A 21,990-nucleotide genomic window follows, 5' to 3' on the forward strand; every position below is an offset into this window, starting at 1 on the left:
AACAAAGAAAGCAAGCAGTGCAGATGTTGCAAATATTGACCATTTGGAACGTTATACTCCAGAGACCCTACTCTTATCACCCAACAGGATAATCTAAAATAATCTTCATATCTTAAAGTTAGCTGGTTAGCACCTTAATTCTATCTGCAATCCTAATTCTCCTTTGCCGCGTAACCTAACATACGCACAAATTCCAGGGAGTAGGATACGGACAAATCTGAGGGGCTATTGTTCTGCCCGCCACACTTGCCCAGTCACACAGCTAGTAAGCTGAGCGCTGTGCCTGTGAAATTAATCTACATGCGCTGTTCGCTTAAGCTGGAGGCAGAACTCATGTTACTGGGGGACACTTTCCCTCAATGTTATTGGCATTGTTCTAGAGCAACGTGGAACAACAGTTTTAAAACGCGCCCTTCGTAGGCCCGACTACTCCGAGAGCAGCGCCTCCCGCCAGACCCGGGAAGCTTTCTTCGCCGGCAACCAGAGAGACGACCAGCCGAGCCCGCCCCGCGGAAACGCGCCAGTCTCGGGGGCGGAGGAGCGGACTCCGGTCGCCGGGGACGCGGGTGAGCGGTCCCGCCAGGGGCAGGCGGCCACAGGAGGCAGGAGCGCAGCGGGTGGTCGCAGCGAGGGCCGGGGGGCGGGCGGCGCCGACGCGGGGTGGGGGCGGGCGGGAGCCGCGCTCCGGGCGCTCGAGGACTCGCCCCAGCTCCGCCCCGGGGCTGCCTGGGCCGCTTGCCGCGCGCCCGCAGCCCCCTCCTCCCCCCGAGGCCCCCCGCAGCCCCCCGCAGCCCCGGGGCTCCGGGCGCGGCGCCGGTGGGCGACTGGTCTCCATGGGGCGGTCACGGCGCGCACCTTCTAAACCTAGCCTGCATCTCACTGGTGATCCCGCTTCTGGACTTTTGCAAATCATTTTATCAGTTTTTGGTTGGTATAGGCATGAGAAGGGACACTTCTGCCACATTCAGAGCATGTACAGGTCTTTTAATGATCTTATGCGTGTAATATTGAGTAACGAGCAAATGTGGACAGAAAGGACCAAATGTGGTTTTCAGCTAAGAAAAGTCAGTGGTTACTCGAGCTTATCAGTTACTGTCCATTACATAGAATAAAGACCCTGAAGAAAAAAAGAATGAAGTGTGAGAAAACCTGGCCTCCTTATTAAATCGTGTAATGCCACGGATCAGTTAGAATAGTGGCAAAGAACTTTTTTCTTTCAGGTCCCTAAATATAATGAAAAACCTAACTGCACTTGAAAAGAATTGTTTTTGAAGGCAATGCGTCTAATTTGGTTATATGGAGAAATTTTTTCTAGAATTGCCTGGTAATTCTATGATAAACAGGAATACCAACGAAGTTTTACAGGTCTCTATACTACAGGTTTTGTTTCGTGATTTTTGCTTTACCTGCCATGCTCTCGGTGCCTCATAATTCTTTGTGGTGTGATTTGTAAAAAATAAAACACTACAAGTAAGCTTTCTAAAAATCAAGTAAATTCATTCCAGTGTTTTTTTCTGTAATGAAAAAAATTGCATCACCTTTCTAAGGTTTTGATAATACATGATAATAGCTCCTGTTTATTCAGGGCCTCTTATGTACCAGGCAAAGTGTTAGGAACTTTATATTCATTCTCTCTCATTATTAAGCAGTCCAACTAGCTGCTTCATCTTGGAAGTATAGAAGCGGAGATTGAAGTTCAAAGACTGTGTAACATTTCTTCTTAGTTCCAGGCACCTCCGACTCATCATGTCCCAAAAGGAACTTGTCTCCTTTCTCCATGCCTTTCCCGACATTCCCGCTGCCAGAAAAATCAAAGAAACAAAAAACCACGCACACAGCCATTGTGCCTTTTCTTTCTCTCAAGGAATGGTATTACCATTCACCCAGTTTATGCCAGAAACCTGAGAGATTACCGTGCCCTCTTCTCCCTACTTGTCCCCTGTAAACCTGTCACCAAAAATCTTGGCAATTTTTTCCACGTATCTCCTTCCCATTTTCTTCATCCCCATTGCTACCACCCTATTCCATTCCATCATCATTTCCCTGCCTTTCCTGTTGATTCCATCATCATTTCCCTGCCTTTTCTATTGATTCCATCATCATTTCCCTGCCTTTTCTATTGATTCCATCATCATTTCCCTGCCTTTTCTATTGGAGCCTCTGCTCTCACCCTGCTACCCACTCCCTTGTCCGATCCATTCACTGTGCAGCCAGACTGCATGGTTTTTCTAATATGCAAATATAATCATATTGCTCTTTTGGTTAAAACCCTTCAGAGACAGCTCATTAATTACCCCAAGGATAAAATACAGCAACCTAAACTTGACTGAAAAAGGCTTCAGATAGGGCCCTGTCTGCCTTACTAGCCTGCTACAGTCCTCTTGCAATTCCTTAAACTGAACACAATCATTTTGCCCTTAAATACGCGATTCCCTCTGCCTTGATCTCTCCCTCCTCTTTGCCTAGCCAACTTCCATTCATCCTTCAGGCTTCAGCTTGAATATTCCTAAATTTTCCTAACTTTCCCGGGTATTTCTGCTGTATGCCACTGCAGGTCTTTCTGTAAGCCTCGCTGCCCTACATTTGTTGGAGTCTGTGGTCCCGTTTGCATTGGGGCGTCCATGATGGAGGGACCGTGAGAAATTTGTTCAAGATTATAACCCCATGCGGGTGCTCAGTACTCGGTGTCTAAGGCAATTGCTGGTGTCCTACCATGGTGATTAGAGCTACTTGGAATTAATTCTACCTTTTGAAAATGGATTTAATTCTCAAATGTTTCTGTTTTTGAATACAGTTTGGGAGAGCCGGTGGTGACCGCGTGAGTGGAGCCGGGCTGTGTGGGTGCCCCAGCATGGATGGCTACAAAGTCCTGAGAGTGATTGGGGAGGGCTCCTTCGGCAGAGCCCTTTTGGTTCAGCAGGAAAGCAGTAATTGGATGTTCGCCATGAAGGAAATAAGGCTTCCCAAGGTCACTGCTAAAGCAGTTAGCTCATGTTGAAAGTGTACATGCAATTTATATAGGAAAAGAAGTTCCTGAAGTTTAATATGGAATTGCTCCTTCATGCAAAAGATGTAATGGGTTTATTTAGTAGCTTTACAAGGTGTTGATATATTTTATATGGTTTTTAGGATATTGTACTTAACAGGGGCCAGCCCGGTGGTGCAAGCGGTTAAGTGGGCGCGCTCCGCTGCGGCAGCCCGGGGTTCGCCGGTTCGGATCCCGGGCGCGCACTGACGCACTGCTTGTCAGGCCATGCTGTGGCAGCGTCCCATGTAAAGTGGAGGAAGATGGGCACGGATGTTAGCCCAGGGCCAGTCTTCCTCAGCAAAAAAAAGAGGAGGATTGGCAGATGTTAGCACAGGGCTGATCTCCTCACACACACAAAAAGAGGATATTGTACTTAACAAAAAGAGAGAAAAGTAGTGAAAGTTTAGGTGGTGATTGCTGTTTATTTGATCTCAAAGTGAATAATTTGTGATAGTTTCCAATTTTGTACACTTAAGGGTATAGAGAATCTTTGCCAAAAGCAACTCAGGTGTGATATTAATGAAAAAAGAACATAATATAATGAAGAGCAAAGACCTAAAATGCTAACCTTTGGTATCAGGGAACCTATTCTGTGGATCAGTTTACAGGTTGAATTTCCTGTAAGATGAGGAAGGTGCTGACTTATCACTATTTATCATTGTCTATCATAGTTGTCCCCATATAAAAGAATCCATGCCTTGGAGGCTGCTTAATACTGTTTTGATCAATTTTTAAAAATACATTTTAATAAAATTCTCAGAGTGCTAAGTATTTTTTCCCCCACTGCATTTTTGACCTTGTGTAGTGATTCTCAAGTGGGCATCAGAATCACCTGGAGAGCTTGCTAAAACAGATTGCTGAACCTCACCCCTGAGATTCTGGTTGAGTAGGTCTGGGCGGGCCTGGGAATTTGCATTTTTAGCAAGTTCCCAGTTGGTGCTGATGCTGCTGGTCTGAGAACCCTTGTGTTGGTACATAATCAATAGCAGTTGCTTAATTGTAAGATAAGTCATTCGGGATTTCATCCTCATAGAGTAAGTTAGGGGATGAACAGTTTGGAAACTTACTTTATAAATCGTCTTTGTCCATCCTTGCTATAGTAATACACCAGTCTGTTATTTCTCATCTGGGCCAGTGGACTGATAAAGTGATGCAGACAGTAAAAACATGAATTCCCTCATTTTTCTTTAAGGATACACTGTTGTTAATTGCATACTGGCTCTCTAAGTCAGGTTATGCTTAGGCGGATGTTTAAACTAGTTTACATTCTATACTTGTAATGGTATAAGGGATCAGCCTAAGCATGCAAAATATAGCCATAGTTGAAAAATCACCACATTTTCTCTTGGAGTTTGATAAACTTATGTTGGGTCAAAGTGCAGGGCTACAAAACTTCATCTGGCATTGAAGTATCCTACAAACCATACTATAATGTTGTAAAGCTATCTATTTTAAAATGAAATATTACATGTATGCTTATTTTAAATCTTTTTCTAGTCTTTCTCTGAGACACAGAATTCTAGGAAGGAGGCTGTTCTGTTAGCCAAAATGAGACACCCCAATATTGTTGCCTTCAAAGAATCATTTGAAGGTAAATACGAATTCCCCCAAATTCGTGCATTTCTGAATTTGATTTATGGCCACTACAGCTTTCCTAAAAGTCTTATATTTGCTTTAGCTGAAGGACACCTGTATATTGTGATGGAATATTGTGATGGAGGAGACCTAATGCAAAAGATTAAACATCAGAAAGGAAGGTTGTTTCCTGAAGATATGGTAAGAGACTGACTTATGTAGTTTCCTTAAGGGTTTAAAAGTAACTTTTCTCATAAAATTTGTGTAAGTTAAAATAAAAGCATTGGTATCTGTGATTATTTGACACACTAGTTAGAAATGACTTATTTCTATATCCAGGCTACTGCTTAATGTTGTCGGGATGTGGCTGCCTAAGATGTTTTTAGGAAGTAAAATAGATACAAGTTTATAAAATATCAAGGACTAAAACTTCCACGTTTAGAAGAATTTCAAAATTATATTACTCATCGTGTTTTATACTAGTTGTTTAAATTTTTGATTTTGTTGTATTGAAATTTTAGAAGGCAGATGGATTTATTTTGTATTTCTGTATCATCGGAAGAATGAGGCCTGCATTTCTGTTTCTTGGGAAGACCTATTCTCAATCTTTTTCCCCCTAAAGTTTAGCATATTCCCTTAAATCTAGAACTTCCTGCCTTTTTAATGGAAAATTGCGTACTAAATATTGGAATGAATTGACTAAGGAAAATATTTAAATAAACTGCTTTAATGGGGTTTAGTTTGATTTAGAGTAAACATGTTATGAAAGTGTGTTGGTATAAATATATTTCATTTAGAAGCTGTTATTAAAAATATAGGTTCTGTAGAAGGAGATCAACCTTGGCTTCAAATGAATGAATCTCCATAGCAAAAAGGAAAAAAAATCAGTTTGACATTTAATTCTAGGCCCCTCTTGGCACCTGGAAATTCTAGGTACTATTGACTTGGGATTTATAAGCAGAAAATGCTGATCTCAAAGGATTGTTGACAATATAATGAAATCTTTTAATGTTAACGTGAATATTCTTAAAAAGTAAATGAAAATCTGATGTAATTATTACACTATAAAAAGTTATAGCATATTCATTTCTAAGTGGTGAACTACCTTTATATGTGTGTTTAAGAAGTATTCTTATTTGGTTGAATACAAGAAAAATGTAGTGGGAGTTTTATTAAAATGAATTGCTATTTGGATCATACATAAGATAATGAAACGGATTCACAGCTTTTCTGAATTTCTCTAGGCAACTCTGAATCTTAGTTGACCTATGTAGTTTTTAGGATTTCTGTACTTACGTTATGTAAAACTCAGGTCAACTAAGGTCCAGAGATGATTTTTTTGGAATTTTGGGTTAAATGAACCAGTTATTGCTTTCTGCAGATTTGCATGCTTTTTTCTTACAGATACTTAATTGGTTTACGCAAATGTGCCTTGGGGTAAATCACATTCACAAAAAACGTGTGTTACACAGAGATATCAAATCCAAGGTAAGTGGAATACATTTTTGGGCGTTAAAAAAAACCAAAACGGGGCCTGCCCGGTGACGTAGCAGTTAAGTGTGCGCACTCCAGTGCAGCAGCCCGGGGATTGGAGCCCCGGGCGCGCACGGACAAACCGCTTGTCAAACCATGCTGTGGCGGCGTCCCACACAAAGTTGAGGAAGATGGGCACGGATGTTAGCCCAGGGCCAATCTTCCTCTGCAAAAAGAGGAGGATTGGCAGATGTTAGCTCAGGGCTGACCTTCCTCCCCGCCCCCTGCCAAAAAAAGAAAACAAAATGATTTCATTTAGTCTTTTTTCTGTGTTATCCTATTTCCTCTTGGGATATTTTTATTTGATTTATAAATATTTGTCAACCTAATGTTTATACTAGCCAAATAAGGTACTACCTGAGAAAAAGTCAATAAATCTCTTTAATAGTATATATTAATACGTTCCAAGCTCTCTTAGTGACTGCTTACTAAGTCCACATGTTCTCAGATCAAAAATGGTTGAGACCTGGGCCTGCCACTTGGAGTTACCCTGAGACAGGTTCCCAGCTGGTTAGTCAGGCTCTGCTGATGTAATGTGAAGTTTGCTTGTTAGATTTCTAAGCAGTCATCCTGAATTCCCAAGCAGGGGAATGTCTAGCTCTCTAGAGGGTATCTTGTCTTTTTGTGTTCCACTCCGGGACTCGCCTGTCAGCATTTCTACCGTTAATCTCCATCATCAGCAGGCTTTGAAAGACAGCTTCTCTGGAGCCCTCTGCCTTATGTTTGAATGATGGAAGACGTAATCTGAGCTCTTCTTTTTTAATGCAGAATATCTTCCTCACCCAAAATGGAAAAGTGAAACTGGGAGATTTTGGATCTGCCCGTCTTCTCTCCAAGTATGTATGTCTGTTCTATGGTAGTGACAGTAATCAAAACATCCATTCTTCAGGAATGCTCTCTAATCATTCTTTGCATTTTTATGGTTTTAGTCCCATGGCGTTTGCTTGTACATATGTGGGAACACCTTATTATGTGCCCCCAGAAATTTGGGAAAATAGGCCTTATAACAATAAAAGGTAAGTAATGGACTTACTTGGTGCAAGGGTGACTGTTTGGTGACAGGCATCGTAGCCTATCAAGTGAAGTTTGGTTTTTAAAAAACTGTATCTGAAAGCAGTGTAGAATCTAAATTCTCAGGCTTCTAGATGAAAGTCAAAGTTTTCCAGCTGTTTTAATCAGAGCTGAGAGGGGCTAAAAGTAAATGCTGAAAGAAAGGCTAGTCATTTCTAGGGACAATATGAATGATATCACTGGTTCTCAAACTTTGCTTCTCCCACTTTTAAAAATCCCAAAGTGCAGGTTGCAAGCATACCAATTAAATCAGAATGTCTGTGGGTGGGAAGCAGGCATCAGTAATTTTCCAGGATAGCCAAGTGGTTCTAATGTGCAGCAAACTTTGGCAACCACTGGATCATGTCATTAACATTTACAGGACTCGATAAATAAGCACTTGACTGATAGGTTAATTGATTACAAGAAGATAGTATGAAGACCTTATGTTTTAAAACATAATTTTTTTCTGAATATAAGTCATATGTGCTTTTTGATGGAGTGGGTGGGCAGGGGGAGGATTGGAAATATAGAGATGTACAAGAAAGGAAATGACAATCACCCACTTTTTCACAACTATTAATAGCATTTTGGTGGTTTTTTCTATCCATTCATTTTTTTCCCCTAAACCTAGTTTATATACTCTGTATACAACTTGGTATCCTGCTTTTTTCACTTTATATTATATCGTGTTTATTTCACCCTATACTTAAACTCTTCATAAATATTGTTAACGGTTGCATAATATGGCTCTATTGGCTCTTTCAAAATTTACTTAACATTTCTCTATCGTTGGCCTTATGATGTATTTCCATTTTTCAGTATCATAAACAGTGCTGTGATTATTATACCTCTGATGTCATTGTTTTGCATCATATTCTTGCCATGAATTCTTAGAAGTGGAAACACCTAAAGGCTCTTGTTACCTTTTGCCAAGGGTATGATAATCCATACTAAATAGGTTCTTTTAAGAGTAAAATTGACTGAATTGGGGACAAAACAGTTGTAAAGGGACTTACTGGGACAATTGGGGAGATTTCAGTTTGGACAAAATACTCGATAGTATTACTGAATTAGGGTTAAATTTCTTGGATGTGATAACGGTATTGTGTTCATGAGGGAGAGTGTCCTTGCTCTTAGGAGATATGTGCTGGCGTGTTTAGGGGTAAAGTGTGTGATGTCTGCAACCTTTTTTTCAAGAGATTCAGATATACGTGGAAGAGGGAAACAGCACACAAACGTGGCAAATGTTAACAATCGGGGACCCTAGGAAGAAGCATGTGGGCATTTACAACTTTTTTGTAGGTTTCAAACTTTAAAAAATTAAAAGTTGGGGGAAACGGTTGATAAAAACCATTAGTTATTAGTTAAAAAGAAAAGAATATCATCTAAGTCTGGAGGATGACAACTAGGTGGTGAGAATGTTGGAGACGCTTAACATGAAGAACGATGGGCATATGGCACAAACTATAGAACTCTTTTCTGATTTTTGAAGGACGATTTTTTGGAAGAATGGGTAGTCTTGTTCTCTTTGTTTTGGGAGGTAGAGCTAACACGGGGTGAAGAGAGTTCCCAGAAGACACATTTTGGCTTATGATAAGGAAGAATGCTATCCCTTAGAGCCATCCAACAGGGGTACACACTGTGCCAGAGGTGGAGAGCTGTCCCTCAGGAGATGTGATCAAAGGTCTGGTATTGTGCAGAGAGGGTCTGGGTGAAAGTTGCGCTGAATGACTTCTAAAGTCCTTCTTCCAACTATGATTATCTGAGTCCACTGAGATTCCCTGTTGCACCAAATACTACTGAAGTGATACCTGAACCACCCTGATTTGGAGGAGTGAGGGTTGGGGAGCAGAGAGTTTTATTGTGAGCATTACTATTAGTAAGTATCTAAGTGTTAGACCAAAATTGCTGTATATTTTATTTTAATAACTAGAAATTACTTGTAATATCTAATTAAAAGTAATTAGTATCTAATTACAGTAATTTTTCATTTTTTTTGTATTAGAAAATACATATATTTTCATATGATTACTCAACCCACTTGTCATTACCTTGCTTCTTTATGCTTCTAGTGACATCTGGTCCTTGGGATGCATTCTGTATGAACTCTGTACCCTTAAGCATCCAGTAAGTATGGCATGCAAAATAGAAAAAGAGCCTCTTGTCATATCTGATTAAGTCTTAAGTAATGTGCCAAATTCCATTTGGCATTTTGCTTCCCTAGGATGAATTCTTTATGAAAGTTTTCATTTGTGTCCATTGCTGTCATCTGTGCCTTGAGCCACTTTGTAGCATATACTAACAGGAAATTTCCATTATTTAGTTCTTGTAGTTCTATATTTAGCTTGCCTGCCTGCCTGCCTTTCTTCCTTCCTTCCTTCTTTTCCTCCCTTCCTTTCTCTTCCTCCGTTTTTTTTTGCTATTCTTAATTTTTTTTATTTTGATAAAATACATATAACCTGAAATTTACCATTTTAACCATTTTTAAGTGTACAGTTCAGTGGCGTTAATTACTTTACAATATTGTGCAATCATCTCTAATATCTATTTGCAAAACTTTTCCATCACCCCAAACTGAAACTCTATACCCGTTATTCAGTAACTTCCCCTCCTCCTCTCCCCACATCTCCTGGTAACCTCTGATCCACTTTCTGTCTCTATGAATTTACGTATTCTAGATATTTCATATAGGTGGAATTAATTATACAATATTTTTCTTTTGTGTCTGGCTTATTTCGTGTATCTTAGTATTTTCAAAGTTTGTCCATGTTGTAGCATGTGTCAGAATTTCATTCCTTTTTATGAGTGAATAGTATTCCATTGTATGTTTGTACCGTGTTTTGTTTATGCATTCATCTGTTGATGGACATTTGGGTTTCCACCTTTTGGCTGTTATGAATAATGCTGCCCTGAATGTGGGTGTACAAGTGTCTGTTAGAATCCCTGTTTTCCATTTTTTTGAATATGTATGTAGGAATGGAATTGCTGGGTCATATGCTAATTGTATGTTTAGCTTTTTAAGAACTGCCAAACTGTTTTCCAGAGTAGCTGCTCCATTTTTATACATACCTTTTTGCAGTTAGATTTCACTTATCATGTGAATTTCTTCTGTAACTGAAATATCGTGAGAAAATAGACTTTGTCCTATTATATGATGTATTTTTTCAGGGTATTTTAAGAAATAATTTAACAAAAAAGAGATTAAATAACTTGCCCTGCCTGCTCAGCGGTTGTTTATTACACAGAACTAACGATCATAACACTGATCCCTATTAGGTCTTAGCTTTGCATAGAAATAAATTCTGTTCTTTGGGCACGAGTTGAAACTTGGCCTTAGCAAGCATTTTTACAGATGTGCTTGAGAGCATGTGGCGCTCACGAGAGTGATGATTGAGAAAAATCTTTCGCCACCGCTTGATGAAGGTAACTCAGACTGAAGGCGTGCACTGTTAATGACAGGTCTTCCTTAAAAATAGTGGCCTGTAACGCCAGCTGCATAATTAGAACAACTTGGGAAACTTTAAAAAATGCTGATGCCTAGGAACACTGCAGACAACACTTGAATTAAAATCTCTGAGGGGGTCCTGGACATTAGTGTTTTTAAAACAGATAATTCTAATGTGCAGCCCAGGTGGAAAACCACTATTGTATACAAATAAAATTGTCTTTAAAATTCTAATATCTTGGGCCGGCCCCATGGCTTAGCGGTTAAGTGCGTGCACTCCGCTGCTGGCGGCCCGGGTTCGGATCCCAGGCGCGCACTGACGCACCGCTTCTCTGGCCATGCTGAGGCTGTGTCCCACATACAGCAACTAGAAGGATGTGCAACTATGACATACAACTATCTACTGGGGCTTTGGGGGAAAAATAAATAAATTAATTAAAAAATAAATAAATAAATAAAATTCTAATATCTTATTAATGTCCCTGATTTTTCTTTTTCATCAACTTACATATACATGTTGTATTTTTTCTAGTAAAAAAGTTTTCTAGTAAGGAAAATTTCTAGTAAGAAAAATTTTTTTTTGTTTTGTGAGGAAGATTAACCCTGAGCTAACATCCGATGCCAATCCTCCTCTTTTGTCTGAGGCAGATTGGCCGTGGGCTAACATCCATGCCCATCTTCCTCTACTTTATATAGGACACCACCACAGCATGGCTTGACAAATGGTGCGTCGGTGTGGGCCCGCGATCTGAACCTGCGAACCCCGGGCCGCCAAAGCGGAGAGCACACACTACTCTCCGCTTTGCTACTACTACTGCGCCACTGGGCCAGCCCCAGAAAAATTTTTCTAGTAAGAAAAATATTTTTTTTCTAGAGTAAGTATTAAGGAGTATAGTGTCCTAAATATTTGGCACACAATCTATTGCCTCTTGTTTGCTTTAAGGAGAACCTTTAGGAAATGCAGAAACTTGGTATAATGGGTAAAAAGCCTGAGACAAAGCAGATTCAATCTTATTTTTCGTTACCTGAATTTTTCCTTTGTTATATATTGGTTTTTGCTTTTTCATAGCTTCACTTGTATATTTTATTAATAGGGTAATGCTCTTCCAAGGCTGAATGCCAACATGTTCTAAATACATATTACCAGGGCTGACATCTACTGTTAATGCCAGTGTGTTTATTATGCAATTAAAACTTTTTAAATGTTATTCTGGTGTGTCATTTTGTATCCCACTCTATTATTGTCAAATTTTAATGACTACCTTGATGACGTGAAAGGTAAAAAGGATTTTGCAGTGAAAGTTTAAAACTGGAAATGTCTAAAGTGCGCATTACCCGGGAGCAGGATTTCTGGGGAGGAGTGAAACAAAGGAGTGTTACAGTTATTATAAGCCTGTTAGTATCATTTGACTTTTTAAAAAGCCATATGTATGTATTACTCTGATTTTTTTTTAATTTTATTTATTTATTTTTCCCCCAAAGCCCCAGTAGATAGTTGTATGTCATAGTTTGCACACCCTTCTAGTTGCTGTATGTGGGACGCGGCCTCAGCATGGCCGGAGAAGCAGTGCATCGGTGCGCGCCCAGGATCCGAACCCCGGGCCGCCAGCAGTGGAGCGCGCGCACTTAACCGCTAAGCCACGGAGCCGGCCCTGATTATTTAAATATATTAAAAATGTATCTGCCAAAACATTGACTATGACTTATAAAATACCTAAAGCAGGCGTTGATATGAGACTGTCTAGATGGTGAAGTTTTTCACTATTTATGTTTACCTTTCTCCTGAACCACCTTCAGATTTTAGGATAGTATCTGAAGGACACCTCTAGGAAGAAAAATGACCAGGTAGCAGATCCATTTATAAAATTAAAATCATTCATATCAATTCAGTTCAGCTGGTATTTTCTTCTTTTCATTTTCTTTCCTTGTATCTGCTTTTACAGTTCAATTTTACTTTTTAGTTTCAGGCAAATAGTTGGAAAAGTCTTATCCTCAAAATATGTCAGGGGTCCATGAGCCCCCTGCCATCTCGTTATTCCTATGAGCTTCAGCATCTCATCAAGCAGATGTTTAAGAGGAATCCCTCACATCGTCCTTCAGCTACCACCCTTCTCTCTAGAGGCACTGTGTCCAGGCTCATCCAGAAGTGCTTACCCCCGGAGGTATGACACCTGCTGGGCTGACTGTGAACAGTTTTCCAGTGTGTGATAAAACAGTTATCTTTTAAACACAATTACATGCTTGTAAAAATTCAAATAATGCAGAACTGTATACAAAAAATAAAAAGTTAAAACTCTCTCTCTCTCCTTCTCTCTTCCACAATGCTATTCCCCAAGTCTGATCACAGGTATAGTTTGCCTATCCTTCCAGATCTTTTTCTAGACATACATAAAAATGTCTATTTGTCTATCTGTCTAAATTACATGTGTTTTTTAAATGGCATTTTTACCTTTCAACTTTAAATACTGTGGAGAAGAATATTGATAATTACATGACATTATGGCAGTGTCTAAAGAAAAATGTATTTCACATCTTTAAATTCTCTACTTAAAATTTTTAGATCATCACAGAATATGGTGAGCAGATATTAGAAGAAACCAAAGAATCTAAGCATAGTACACCAAGAAAAAGGGGTAAGAATTTTGGAAAGCTTATTTTTTGTTTTGTTCTTTTAAAATGTAATTTAAATTTAAATTAAAAAACAGAGAAAAATATAATTTCAAGTTATTAGAGATGGTTTTCGGAGATATTCATCAAATCATAATTTTCTTTTTGTTACTTCAGACATGATTCTGTACTGAATCTTATCACATTTAGTTTGCCAGGGATCAAAAAAAGCCTACTTTGGAGATTTTAGTGATGTAAAGATTGTTCTCGGTTTCATTATTAGTCTGTGATGGGTCAGGTATAAGGTTCCTGTGGCCTGGCCTAGGAATCTAACCATGAAATTATAACGTTCATCTTATAGGAAATTGTATCCCCAAGTTTCTGGAGAACCGCCTTGTAAACAAATTTTTAAAAATAGAGCCTTTTCGAAAGTTTGGAACTGTCCACATAATAGCTGCACAAAATTTCCATACATCTATAGTCTGTCCTGAGCAAATTCCAGATGTAATTTATTGTCTCTCTCTCTTTTTATTTTTTTGCGAGGAAGATCAGCCCTAAGCTAACATCTGCCAGTCCTCCTCTTTTTGCTGAGGAAGACTGGCCCTGGGCTAACATCCGTGCCCATCTTCCTCCACTTTATATGGGACGCCGCCACCGCATGGCCTGACAAGCGGTGCGTCGGTGCGCACCCGGGATCCCAACCGGCGAACCCCAGGCAGCCTCAGCAGAGCGTGTGCACTGAACCGATTGCGCCACGGGACCGGCCCCTATTGTCTCTTTTGAGGTTGTCAGCTCTTCATTTTTTCAAAGCTATTTTTGTTCCTTTTTATCTGTCATCAATGACTCAGATCTTCCATCTGAAGAGATCCAACAAAGATAGTAGATGTGAACAAAATAAGAGGGAAGAGTTAAGAAGTATAGGTCATCCACTGTTGGGACGTGTTGCTAAACCTCCACAGTTTGGTGCTCAATATCCTAGTATTATATTCTACAAAAGAAACATTTCGAGGGGGCTGGCCCCGTGGCTTAGCAGTTAAGTGTGCGCGTTCTGCTACTGGCGGCCCGGGTTTGGAACCCTGGCGTGCACTGACGCGCCGCTTGTCCGGCGATGCTGAGGCGGCGTCCCACGTACAGCAACTAGAAGGATGTGCAATTATGACATACAACTATCTACTGGGGCTTTGGGGAGAAAAACGGAAAAAAAAAAAAAAAGGAGGAGGATTGGCAATAGACGTTAGCTCAGGGCAGGTCTTTTTTTTTTTTTTTTTTTTTAATAATTTTTATTTATTTATTTTTCCCCCCAAAGCCTCAGTAGATATTTGTATGTCATAGTTGCACACCCTTCTAGTTGCTGTATGTGGGATGCGGCCTCAGCATGGCCGGAGATGCGGTTCGTCGGTGCGCGCCCGGGATCCAAACCCGGGCCGCCAGCAGCGGAGCGCGCGCACTTAACCGCTAAGCCAGGGGGCCGGCCCAGGGCCGGTCTTCCTCAGCAAAAAGAGGGGGATTGGCATGGATGTTAGCTCAGGGCTGATCTTCCTCACAAAAAAAAAAAAAAAAGAAACATTTTGAAAACAGTCCTGTTTTCTTAAAGTTAAATTTTAAATGTTATTTTTGTAAGAATGTAAACGCTTCTAGTGATGTAAACCTTTCAGTCTTATTATTCAGCCTTTTCTTTATTACGTAAGAGATAGCCAGTTCCCCTTGTTTCAGCAGTTTGTTTTAGTGTTAATTTTACTTTAGATACTGTTTTCTAGCTTTTGTTCATATCCCAGGGTAGTCGGAAATTAGTTGTAAAATGCTGGGCGGTAACAACACAAACAGACTAAGAAAAGTTTCAAGATAGTTTGGAAAAGTGGAGTTCTGCAATTTCTAAAAAGAGAGGAATAAAGCAGCGGAGAAGTGCCATCATATTGGGACCATGTGTTTGGTGGCATCTCCATCTAGTCTGTGGACAGTGAGACCAGAACAGTGAAAGCTGTGTGAGGGCAGGGACCACGTCTGATTTGCTCACCGTTGTATCCTTAGTGCCTGTCGTCATAGATGCTCAATATCAATTTTTTAAAAAATGTTGAACGAATGAGGAACACGGACTGCAGAGCTCTGCCACAGGAAAATCAGGCAGGAGCCGTCCTTACCAAAGGGGTGGGTTGTCAGAGTTCTCCCTAACTGCTGCTGGTCCCTTGTGAGGGAAACCTATTCCACCTGCGATAATAGTTGTCAGGAAAAGCACAGACTCAGTAGCTGGCTTGTACTCAAGTGATAATGACCTTCTGAGTATGGAGTGTCTTACCTCCTAGTGCCTAAATGGGCATAAGTGAATAGAGCTGTCTTAACTTTCAGATGTTAACGTTAGGAATAAAATAGCAGAAACAGCCTCTTTTAACAACTGAGGTGTATTGCTAGGCGCTTAAAGCTTAGTGTCATATTCAGGCTAATACTTTGTTTCTTTGACTTTAATTCATTTGTCTCTCAAGCTTTATGCAAATCACATTAGGAGACTTTCTCTTTCTGCCTTCTCTTTTCTCTTTGACAGACCCCAGCAGAAGCAGGGTAGCTTTGGAAAATGAAGCAAGCACAATGGTAAGTGCTTTAAAATTAAATTTATAAAACAACCATCTAGTGGGTACCCAGTACCATTAGATGCTGTGGGATATTTGGAAGACTGACTTGGTCTCTCCAGTCCAGTGGTTTTTCATCTGTTGGCACATGAAGTCATGGGTGGGTAGCTGTCGTCCTGCACTGCCAGCTGAGCCACTTTAGATTGCCATTTCTTTTGTTTGTTTCTTCATTTTTAATTTACTTTTGGTAATTTTATACAGTCATATAACCACCACCACAATCCAGTTATAGAAATCTCATCGCCCTGAAAAGTGTCCTCGTGGCCCTTTGCAGACAATCACGACTCCTGTCCCAGGCAGCCACCACTGCAACTTTAACACCACCTATAGTGGAAACGCCAGTGTGTTTCCACCGTAAAAAGGGTGTGAGTGTGATATGTAAACAGAATGGAGAAAGAACTAACAAGGAAGTCAGGTAACAGAAGAGTTGAGGTAGCAGAGAGTCCTGGGCAGGCCGGCAAGGTGTGACGGGCAAGAAGGCATCACGGAGTGGTGCTGAGCCAGGAGTAGTGTGGAGGCTGCTGCAGACCGGTGACTCTCAGTGGGGACGAGAGACCAGAATCCCCTGAGGGCTTTTAAACTGCTCATCACCACCATCCCTCCAAGATTCTGATGACTTTGTCCATGGGAGGACCTTTGAAATCACGGCCCCTAGATGTGTGCGGAGATTGTATTGTATAGAGATAAGAAAACAATGTGCCAGCTATGGCCTGCTGTTTAATATATGTATTCATTCAACATATCATTGAGAACCTATGTGCTGGAGACTGTCTAGGCCCTGGATGTGTATTTCTTCTCACAATATATGCAGATTTAGTAAAGACTACTAAATAGTCTTTAGTAGTCTATAAAAGACTAGATAGTGTTACTATACTGCATGAAATCAAGAGCTTAGATAATTTGGAAAAATGCCAAATTAAGTGGGAACATTTTGACTATATATAATAACTATAAAATATTTTGATATGTCCAGCATGAAAAGCCCAATATAGCAAACCATGTTGAAATGTTTTATTACTCCTTTCCTCTATAAAGACCTCTTAAATATCTCTGTCATTTTTATGTATCCTTTTCATATTTGCAATGATGTCAATGGCTAGTAACGTATATGACTATTAATATATGTATATACATATTATGTGGCTTTTAATATACACAGACATCTATGGTGTATATGGCTATTAATATACATGTATGTATGGGGTTCTGTGGTTATTAAGTTTTTATTATTTTGTTTGTTTGTTTGTTTTTTGGGTTTTTTTTGTGTGTGAGGAAGATCGGCCCTGAGCTAACATCTGCCAATCCTCCTCTTTTTGCTGAGGAAGACTGGCCCTGAGCTAACATCCATGCCCATCTTCCTCCACTTTATATGGGACGCCTGCCACAGCATGGCCTGACAAGTGGTGCATCTGTGCGCACCCGGGATCCGAACCAGCGAACCCCGGGCTGCCCCAGAGGAGTGCGTGCACTTAACCGCTTGCACCACTGGGGCGGCCCCTATTAAGTTTTTAAATTCATTAATCTTTATTTAAAATTAAAATAGCTGACTTTGCATACTTGTTTACCTTTTTTGCAGCAATTCAAGCGTATTTAATCTGTATTTTTAATCTCTTTTATAGCAAGTGGAAGAACAAGGTAGAAAGTGTAGCCACACAGATTTAGAAAGCATTAATCAAAATTTGGTTGAAAGTGCATTGAGGAGAGTAAACAGAGAAGAGAAGGGTAAGTTATTCAAATTCTAACCATTGTATAAGTGGGGAGTTGGGGAGTATAGAAGGAATACCAATTTTCACCTTACTAGGTTGTAGGTGTCATAAGCAAGTGGGCAGGCAGATTTTTGTTTGCTTATCCAGTAATTTATTTAATGGTACAGGAATATTTTATTTACCCATAGAAAAAGAGAAAAGAGTGTTTATTAATAAGAGGCTTTAGAAAAAATAGTATTTGTTGTGCTGTCCACCATAAAAAGCATGGCATACAGTGTGTATCTAAGTCTTCTCGGGGCTTTATTCTTGTACATTGCATAATATGTAAGTATATACGTATTGTTCTTTATTTTATTTTATTTTATTTTTTTTTGTGAGGAAGATCAGCCCTGAGCTAACATCCATGCCAATCCTCCTCTTTTTGCTGAGGAAGACCGGCTCTGAGCTAACATCTATTGCTAGTCCTCCTCCTTTTTTTCCCCAAAGCCCCAGTAGATAGTTGTATCTTATAGTTGCACATCCTTCTAGTTGCTGTATGTGGGACGCGGCCTCAGCATGGCCGGAGAAGCGGTGTGTCGGTGTGCGCCAGGGATCTGAACCCGGGCCGTCAGTAGCAGAGCGCGTGCGCTTAACCGCTAAGCCACGGGGCCGGCCCCCGTATTGTTCTTAAATTTCACTTGAGTGATTAGTTTTACCTTTTCATTTGGATTTTTTTTTTCATTTCCTTTACTACTTAGACTTGAAAGGACATTGTTCTTATATCTAAATTTGAAAGAGAGGCCGGCCCCGTGGCTGAGGCCGTGTCCCACATACAGCAACTAGAAGGATGTGCAGCTATGACATACAACAATCTACTGGGGCTTTGGAGGGAAAAAATAAATAAATAAAATCTTTAAAAAAAAAAAAAGAAAGAAAGAGAAAAGAAATACTTCTGTATTTTGTTAGAGAAATACTTCTGTACTGTTCACCAACGATCAGCTGTCCTTAATATGTGTGGATATAGACGAATAAATAAGATAATACCCTTAGCAATCCTTTTTTACATTTTGAAATCAGATAATAGATCAGTCCAGCCGAGGACAGCCAGTTCACCAGGTCATCTCAGGCGACAGTGGGAGAAAAATGTCTCCAGTACAGCTCTGACAGCTTTGGAAAATGCGTCCTTACTCACCTCCAGTTTAACAGCAAAGGATGATAGAGGTTAGTAGTTAGATCGAATACTATTATTTTATTGTAGAACATTTTCTAATAGTTGTTTAATGGGCTAGAGATTTTTTTGGTTTTTTTAAATGTCACTCTGTGCAAGATATTTGGTGTCACACATCAGAGTGCTGCTCATACAGGTGAGTGAAATAGATTTTAGTAGAGAGTGAAATATAATTAACTTTGAAATATGATCTGGAAGATAGATGCTGAAAATCTTTTTTATTTGGCACTAATTTTTATCTTTTCACAACTAGGTGGTTCTGTAATAAAGTACAGTGAAAATAATCCCCGTAAGCAGTGGCTCAAAGAAACTCCAGAAACCTTGTTGAACATGCTTAAGAATGCTGATCTCAGCTTGGCCTTTCAAACTTATACAATCTATAGACCAGGTGATTTGTGTCTATTACATAACTGTGGAAACACTTTGATTTTTTAAAAATTGTGGTAAAAGATATATAACATAAAATTTACCATTTTAACCATGTTTAAGTGTACAGTTCAGAGGCATTAAGTACATTCACGTTGTGCAGCCATCACCACCATCCATCTCCAGAACTTGTTCCATCTTCCAAATCTGAAACTCTGTACCTGTTAAATAATAACTCTCCATTTCTCCCTCCTGGAAACTCTTTGATTTTAAAGTTATAAAATAATTCATAGCATTATATTTTTAGGTTTTCTTGAATCCTTTCTAGCTAGTTTTAAGCTATAATTAAGTTTTCCCATATCACTTCATTACTTCTGTTTGCTCATTTGTTTGCTTATTTTAACAATCATGTGATGACTGTTTGAAGAGTAGCCCATTTTTACCATCAAATACACCATTGCTTCAGTGACTCTTTGGTTCAGACTTCATCATAATAAATTTAGACAAACTTCAAGATTTCTTTTGCAGTATAGTTGAATTCTCTTATATTGAAAAGAGCTCATAAAAGATGAACAATTAGGATTTTATTTTTTTTTATTGTTTCCACAGACATTTTCACTAAAATTGTACAAAGTAACCTTTTATAATACTATCCTTAGGAATCTAGGCCAAAGGACTGCATTAAGGGTGTGTACATTTGTGTGTGTGTGCATGTGTGTATAATTTTGATAATTCAGTTGGTTACTAAAGCCATCTTGCTAGGTTCAGATTTAAGATAAATTATATCAAGAAGAGCATACAATGAGATGGCAAGTCTCGACTCTATTTATTGGAACAGATTTAGCTGTATTTGTTTATTTGGTCAGAATTTATTGAGCCCCTAACATGTTAGGTTAAGATAAAAAAAAAAAGAATAAAACACAATTTCTTCCCTGAAGGAGTTTTTCATCTGAGAAACCAGCACACAAGTAGAGAGTTTTAGCTGTGTACCATGTGTTCTGAAAGAGCTGTGCGCAGACTCTTATAGGAGCCCCGAGGATAAGGTGATGCACAGGAGGAAGGTCTGAGGAAGGTTAATGGCTGTGAATTTTGATTTAGCCATTATAGGTCCTAGATTTTGTTTCTGGTCTAATGATGAAGTTTTCGACATTTCAGAAAAGTCACTGTTTAAAAAATATATCATAACTCTATTTTGAAAGGATTTTTGTAAAGCTTTAGCCCACATTGTTATGTTAGGTTATTGTTTTGTAAGCAAACATCCAAAAGTAATTACCGTCTGGAAAGTTTTTAAAAGCCTGCATGTAATCTTTCTTTAATTTCCTAATTTTATTCTCCTCCATTGGGAAAACTTAGGGGTGGGAGAAGCTCAAAGGAAAAAAAAGAAAACTGTAATCCTACTATTCAAAGATAACTTTTAATGTTTTAATATAGGTTCTTATATTTGAGGGTTTTAATTGTAATTTTCTGAATTTTTTCTTTTGAAGAAAGTATTATTTTAAAATTTAAAACACATACTGATGCTTATTGGGCCTGTTTCATGCCAGAAATCATGCTGGGTGGTACGGGGAGGCACTACAAAAGAAATCTAGAAGATGGCATTGTCCTCAATTAGACAGCAAACTTTTGAAGGGTTTTAGTCCAACATGCATGAAATAAGTAAATACTGTTTAAATTGGCATAATTTCTGTTAATATTCCTCTGAAGGGTCAGAAGGGTTCTTGAAAGGCCCCCTGTCTGAAGAAACAGAAACATCAGACAACGTTGATGGAGGTCACGATTCTGTCATTTTGGATCCAGAGAGACTCGAACCTAGGCTGGATGAGGAGGACACGTATGTTGTGATATACGTAGAAAGCTTTAGTTGGCGTGTGTGTGATTTAAATTATACCTTAATAAGTTCAGGTTTACTAGGAGCTGCTTATATTACTTTACATCATAAATGAATATTTATATATTGATCTTTTGTCTGGGGTGGGTAATGAGTTACAGTATTATCACAGAATTCCTAACTGAGCCATATGTTTATAATCTTTCAGCTTGGACATATTATTTTTTAGTATACTAGCTTTTATATTGAAAAAGTTATAGAAAGAGTGAAAGAAGTGATCTTTTGGAAGAGGAACATTTTTTTTCTCTGTTCAAATACCTTATGGAGCTCATTTTTCAAAAATGTAACATTGTTATGTTGGCATTCTGCTTTGAACCCATCAACAGATACTTACTGTGCTCCTCATATGGAGGCTTAATATCCAAATTGTTTTTTCACAGGGACTTTGAGGAAGAAGATGACAACCTTGACTGGGTGTCAGAACTGAAGCAGCGAGCTGGCTGGCAAGGTGTCTGATGGATAATGCTGAAGGAAACGTTCTTAGTCACATTGAGTAGATGTTTCAAATGAGGAGTTAATGTTTGGATAATAATTAACTCACGAAATGTATATTTTCCTTTGGAAACAGACTGAAGAGGGGGAAACTGTGAATATTTAAAATTGTTCCAGATTAGTATCACGAGGTTTAAAAAATCTAGAACTGTGAGTTTTTGAACTCAGAGGAGAAGGCATAGGATAATGGGAATGAGCTTTGGGCTTTGTGGTCAGATAGAACAGAAATGGGATGCTACCACGTACTGTTGGTGTGACTGTGGGAAATTATTTAACCTCCAAGAGCCCGAATTTCCTTAACTATAAAATGGAGATAATAATGCCTACCTCACAGGGATGCTGACCATGGACCATTACAGCAGCCCATAATGTTCTTATTTGCATTGTTATGATTTGTGTTTATTGCTATCTAACTCTTTTTACATTTCCTAAAGGTTTGAGGATCTGAATATATTTAATTAAAATAATG

General features: G+C 39.2%; 1 protein-coding gene across 2 annotated transcripts; it reads left to right on the top strand.

Annotated features, from left to right (window-relative positions):
• Positions 1–360: 360 nt before the first annotated feature.
• On the top strand, positions 361–21,990 carry NEK3 (NIMA related kinase 3). Of its 2 annotated transcripts, XM_058548085.1 has the most exons (16): positions 361–566; positions 2,795–2,968; positions 4,526–4,619; positions 4,707–4,804; positions 6,008–6,091; positions 6,905–6,972; positions 7,066–7,152; positions 9,262–9,316; positions 12,596–12,796; positions 13,195–13,267; positions 15,778–15,824; positions 17,482–17,584; positions 18,625–18,768; positions 19,029–19,163; positions 20,846–20,972; positions 21,410–21,990. In XM_058548085.1, exons 2-16 carry the CDS (start codon positions 2,852–2,854, stop codon positions 21,483–21,485), a joined length of 1,509 nt encoding a protein of 502 aa, XP_058404068.1. In that variant the 5' UTR covers positions 361–566; positions 2,795–2,851; the 3' UTR covers positions 21,486–21,990. The 2 variants fall into 2 exon arrangements, with proteins under 2 accessions (XP_058404068.1, XP_058404070.1); XM_058548087.1 differs by lacking the exon at positions 7,066–7,152.

Source organism: Diceros bicornis, chromosome 9, assembly GCF_020826845.1.
Source record: "Diceros bicornis minor isolate mBicDic1 chromosome 9, mDicBic1.mat.cur, whole genome shotgun sequence".
NCBI classification, from domain to species: domain Eukaryota; kingdom Metazoa; phylum Chordata; class Mammalia; order Perissodactyla; family Rhinocerotidae; genus Diceros; species Diceros bicornis.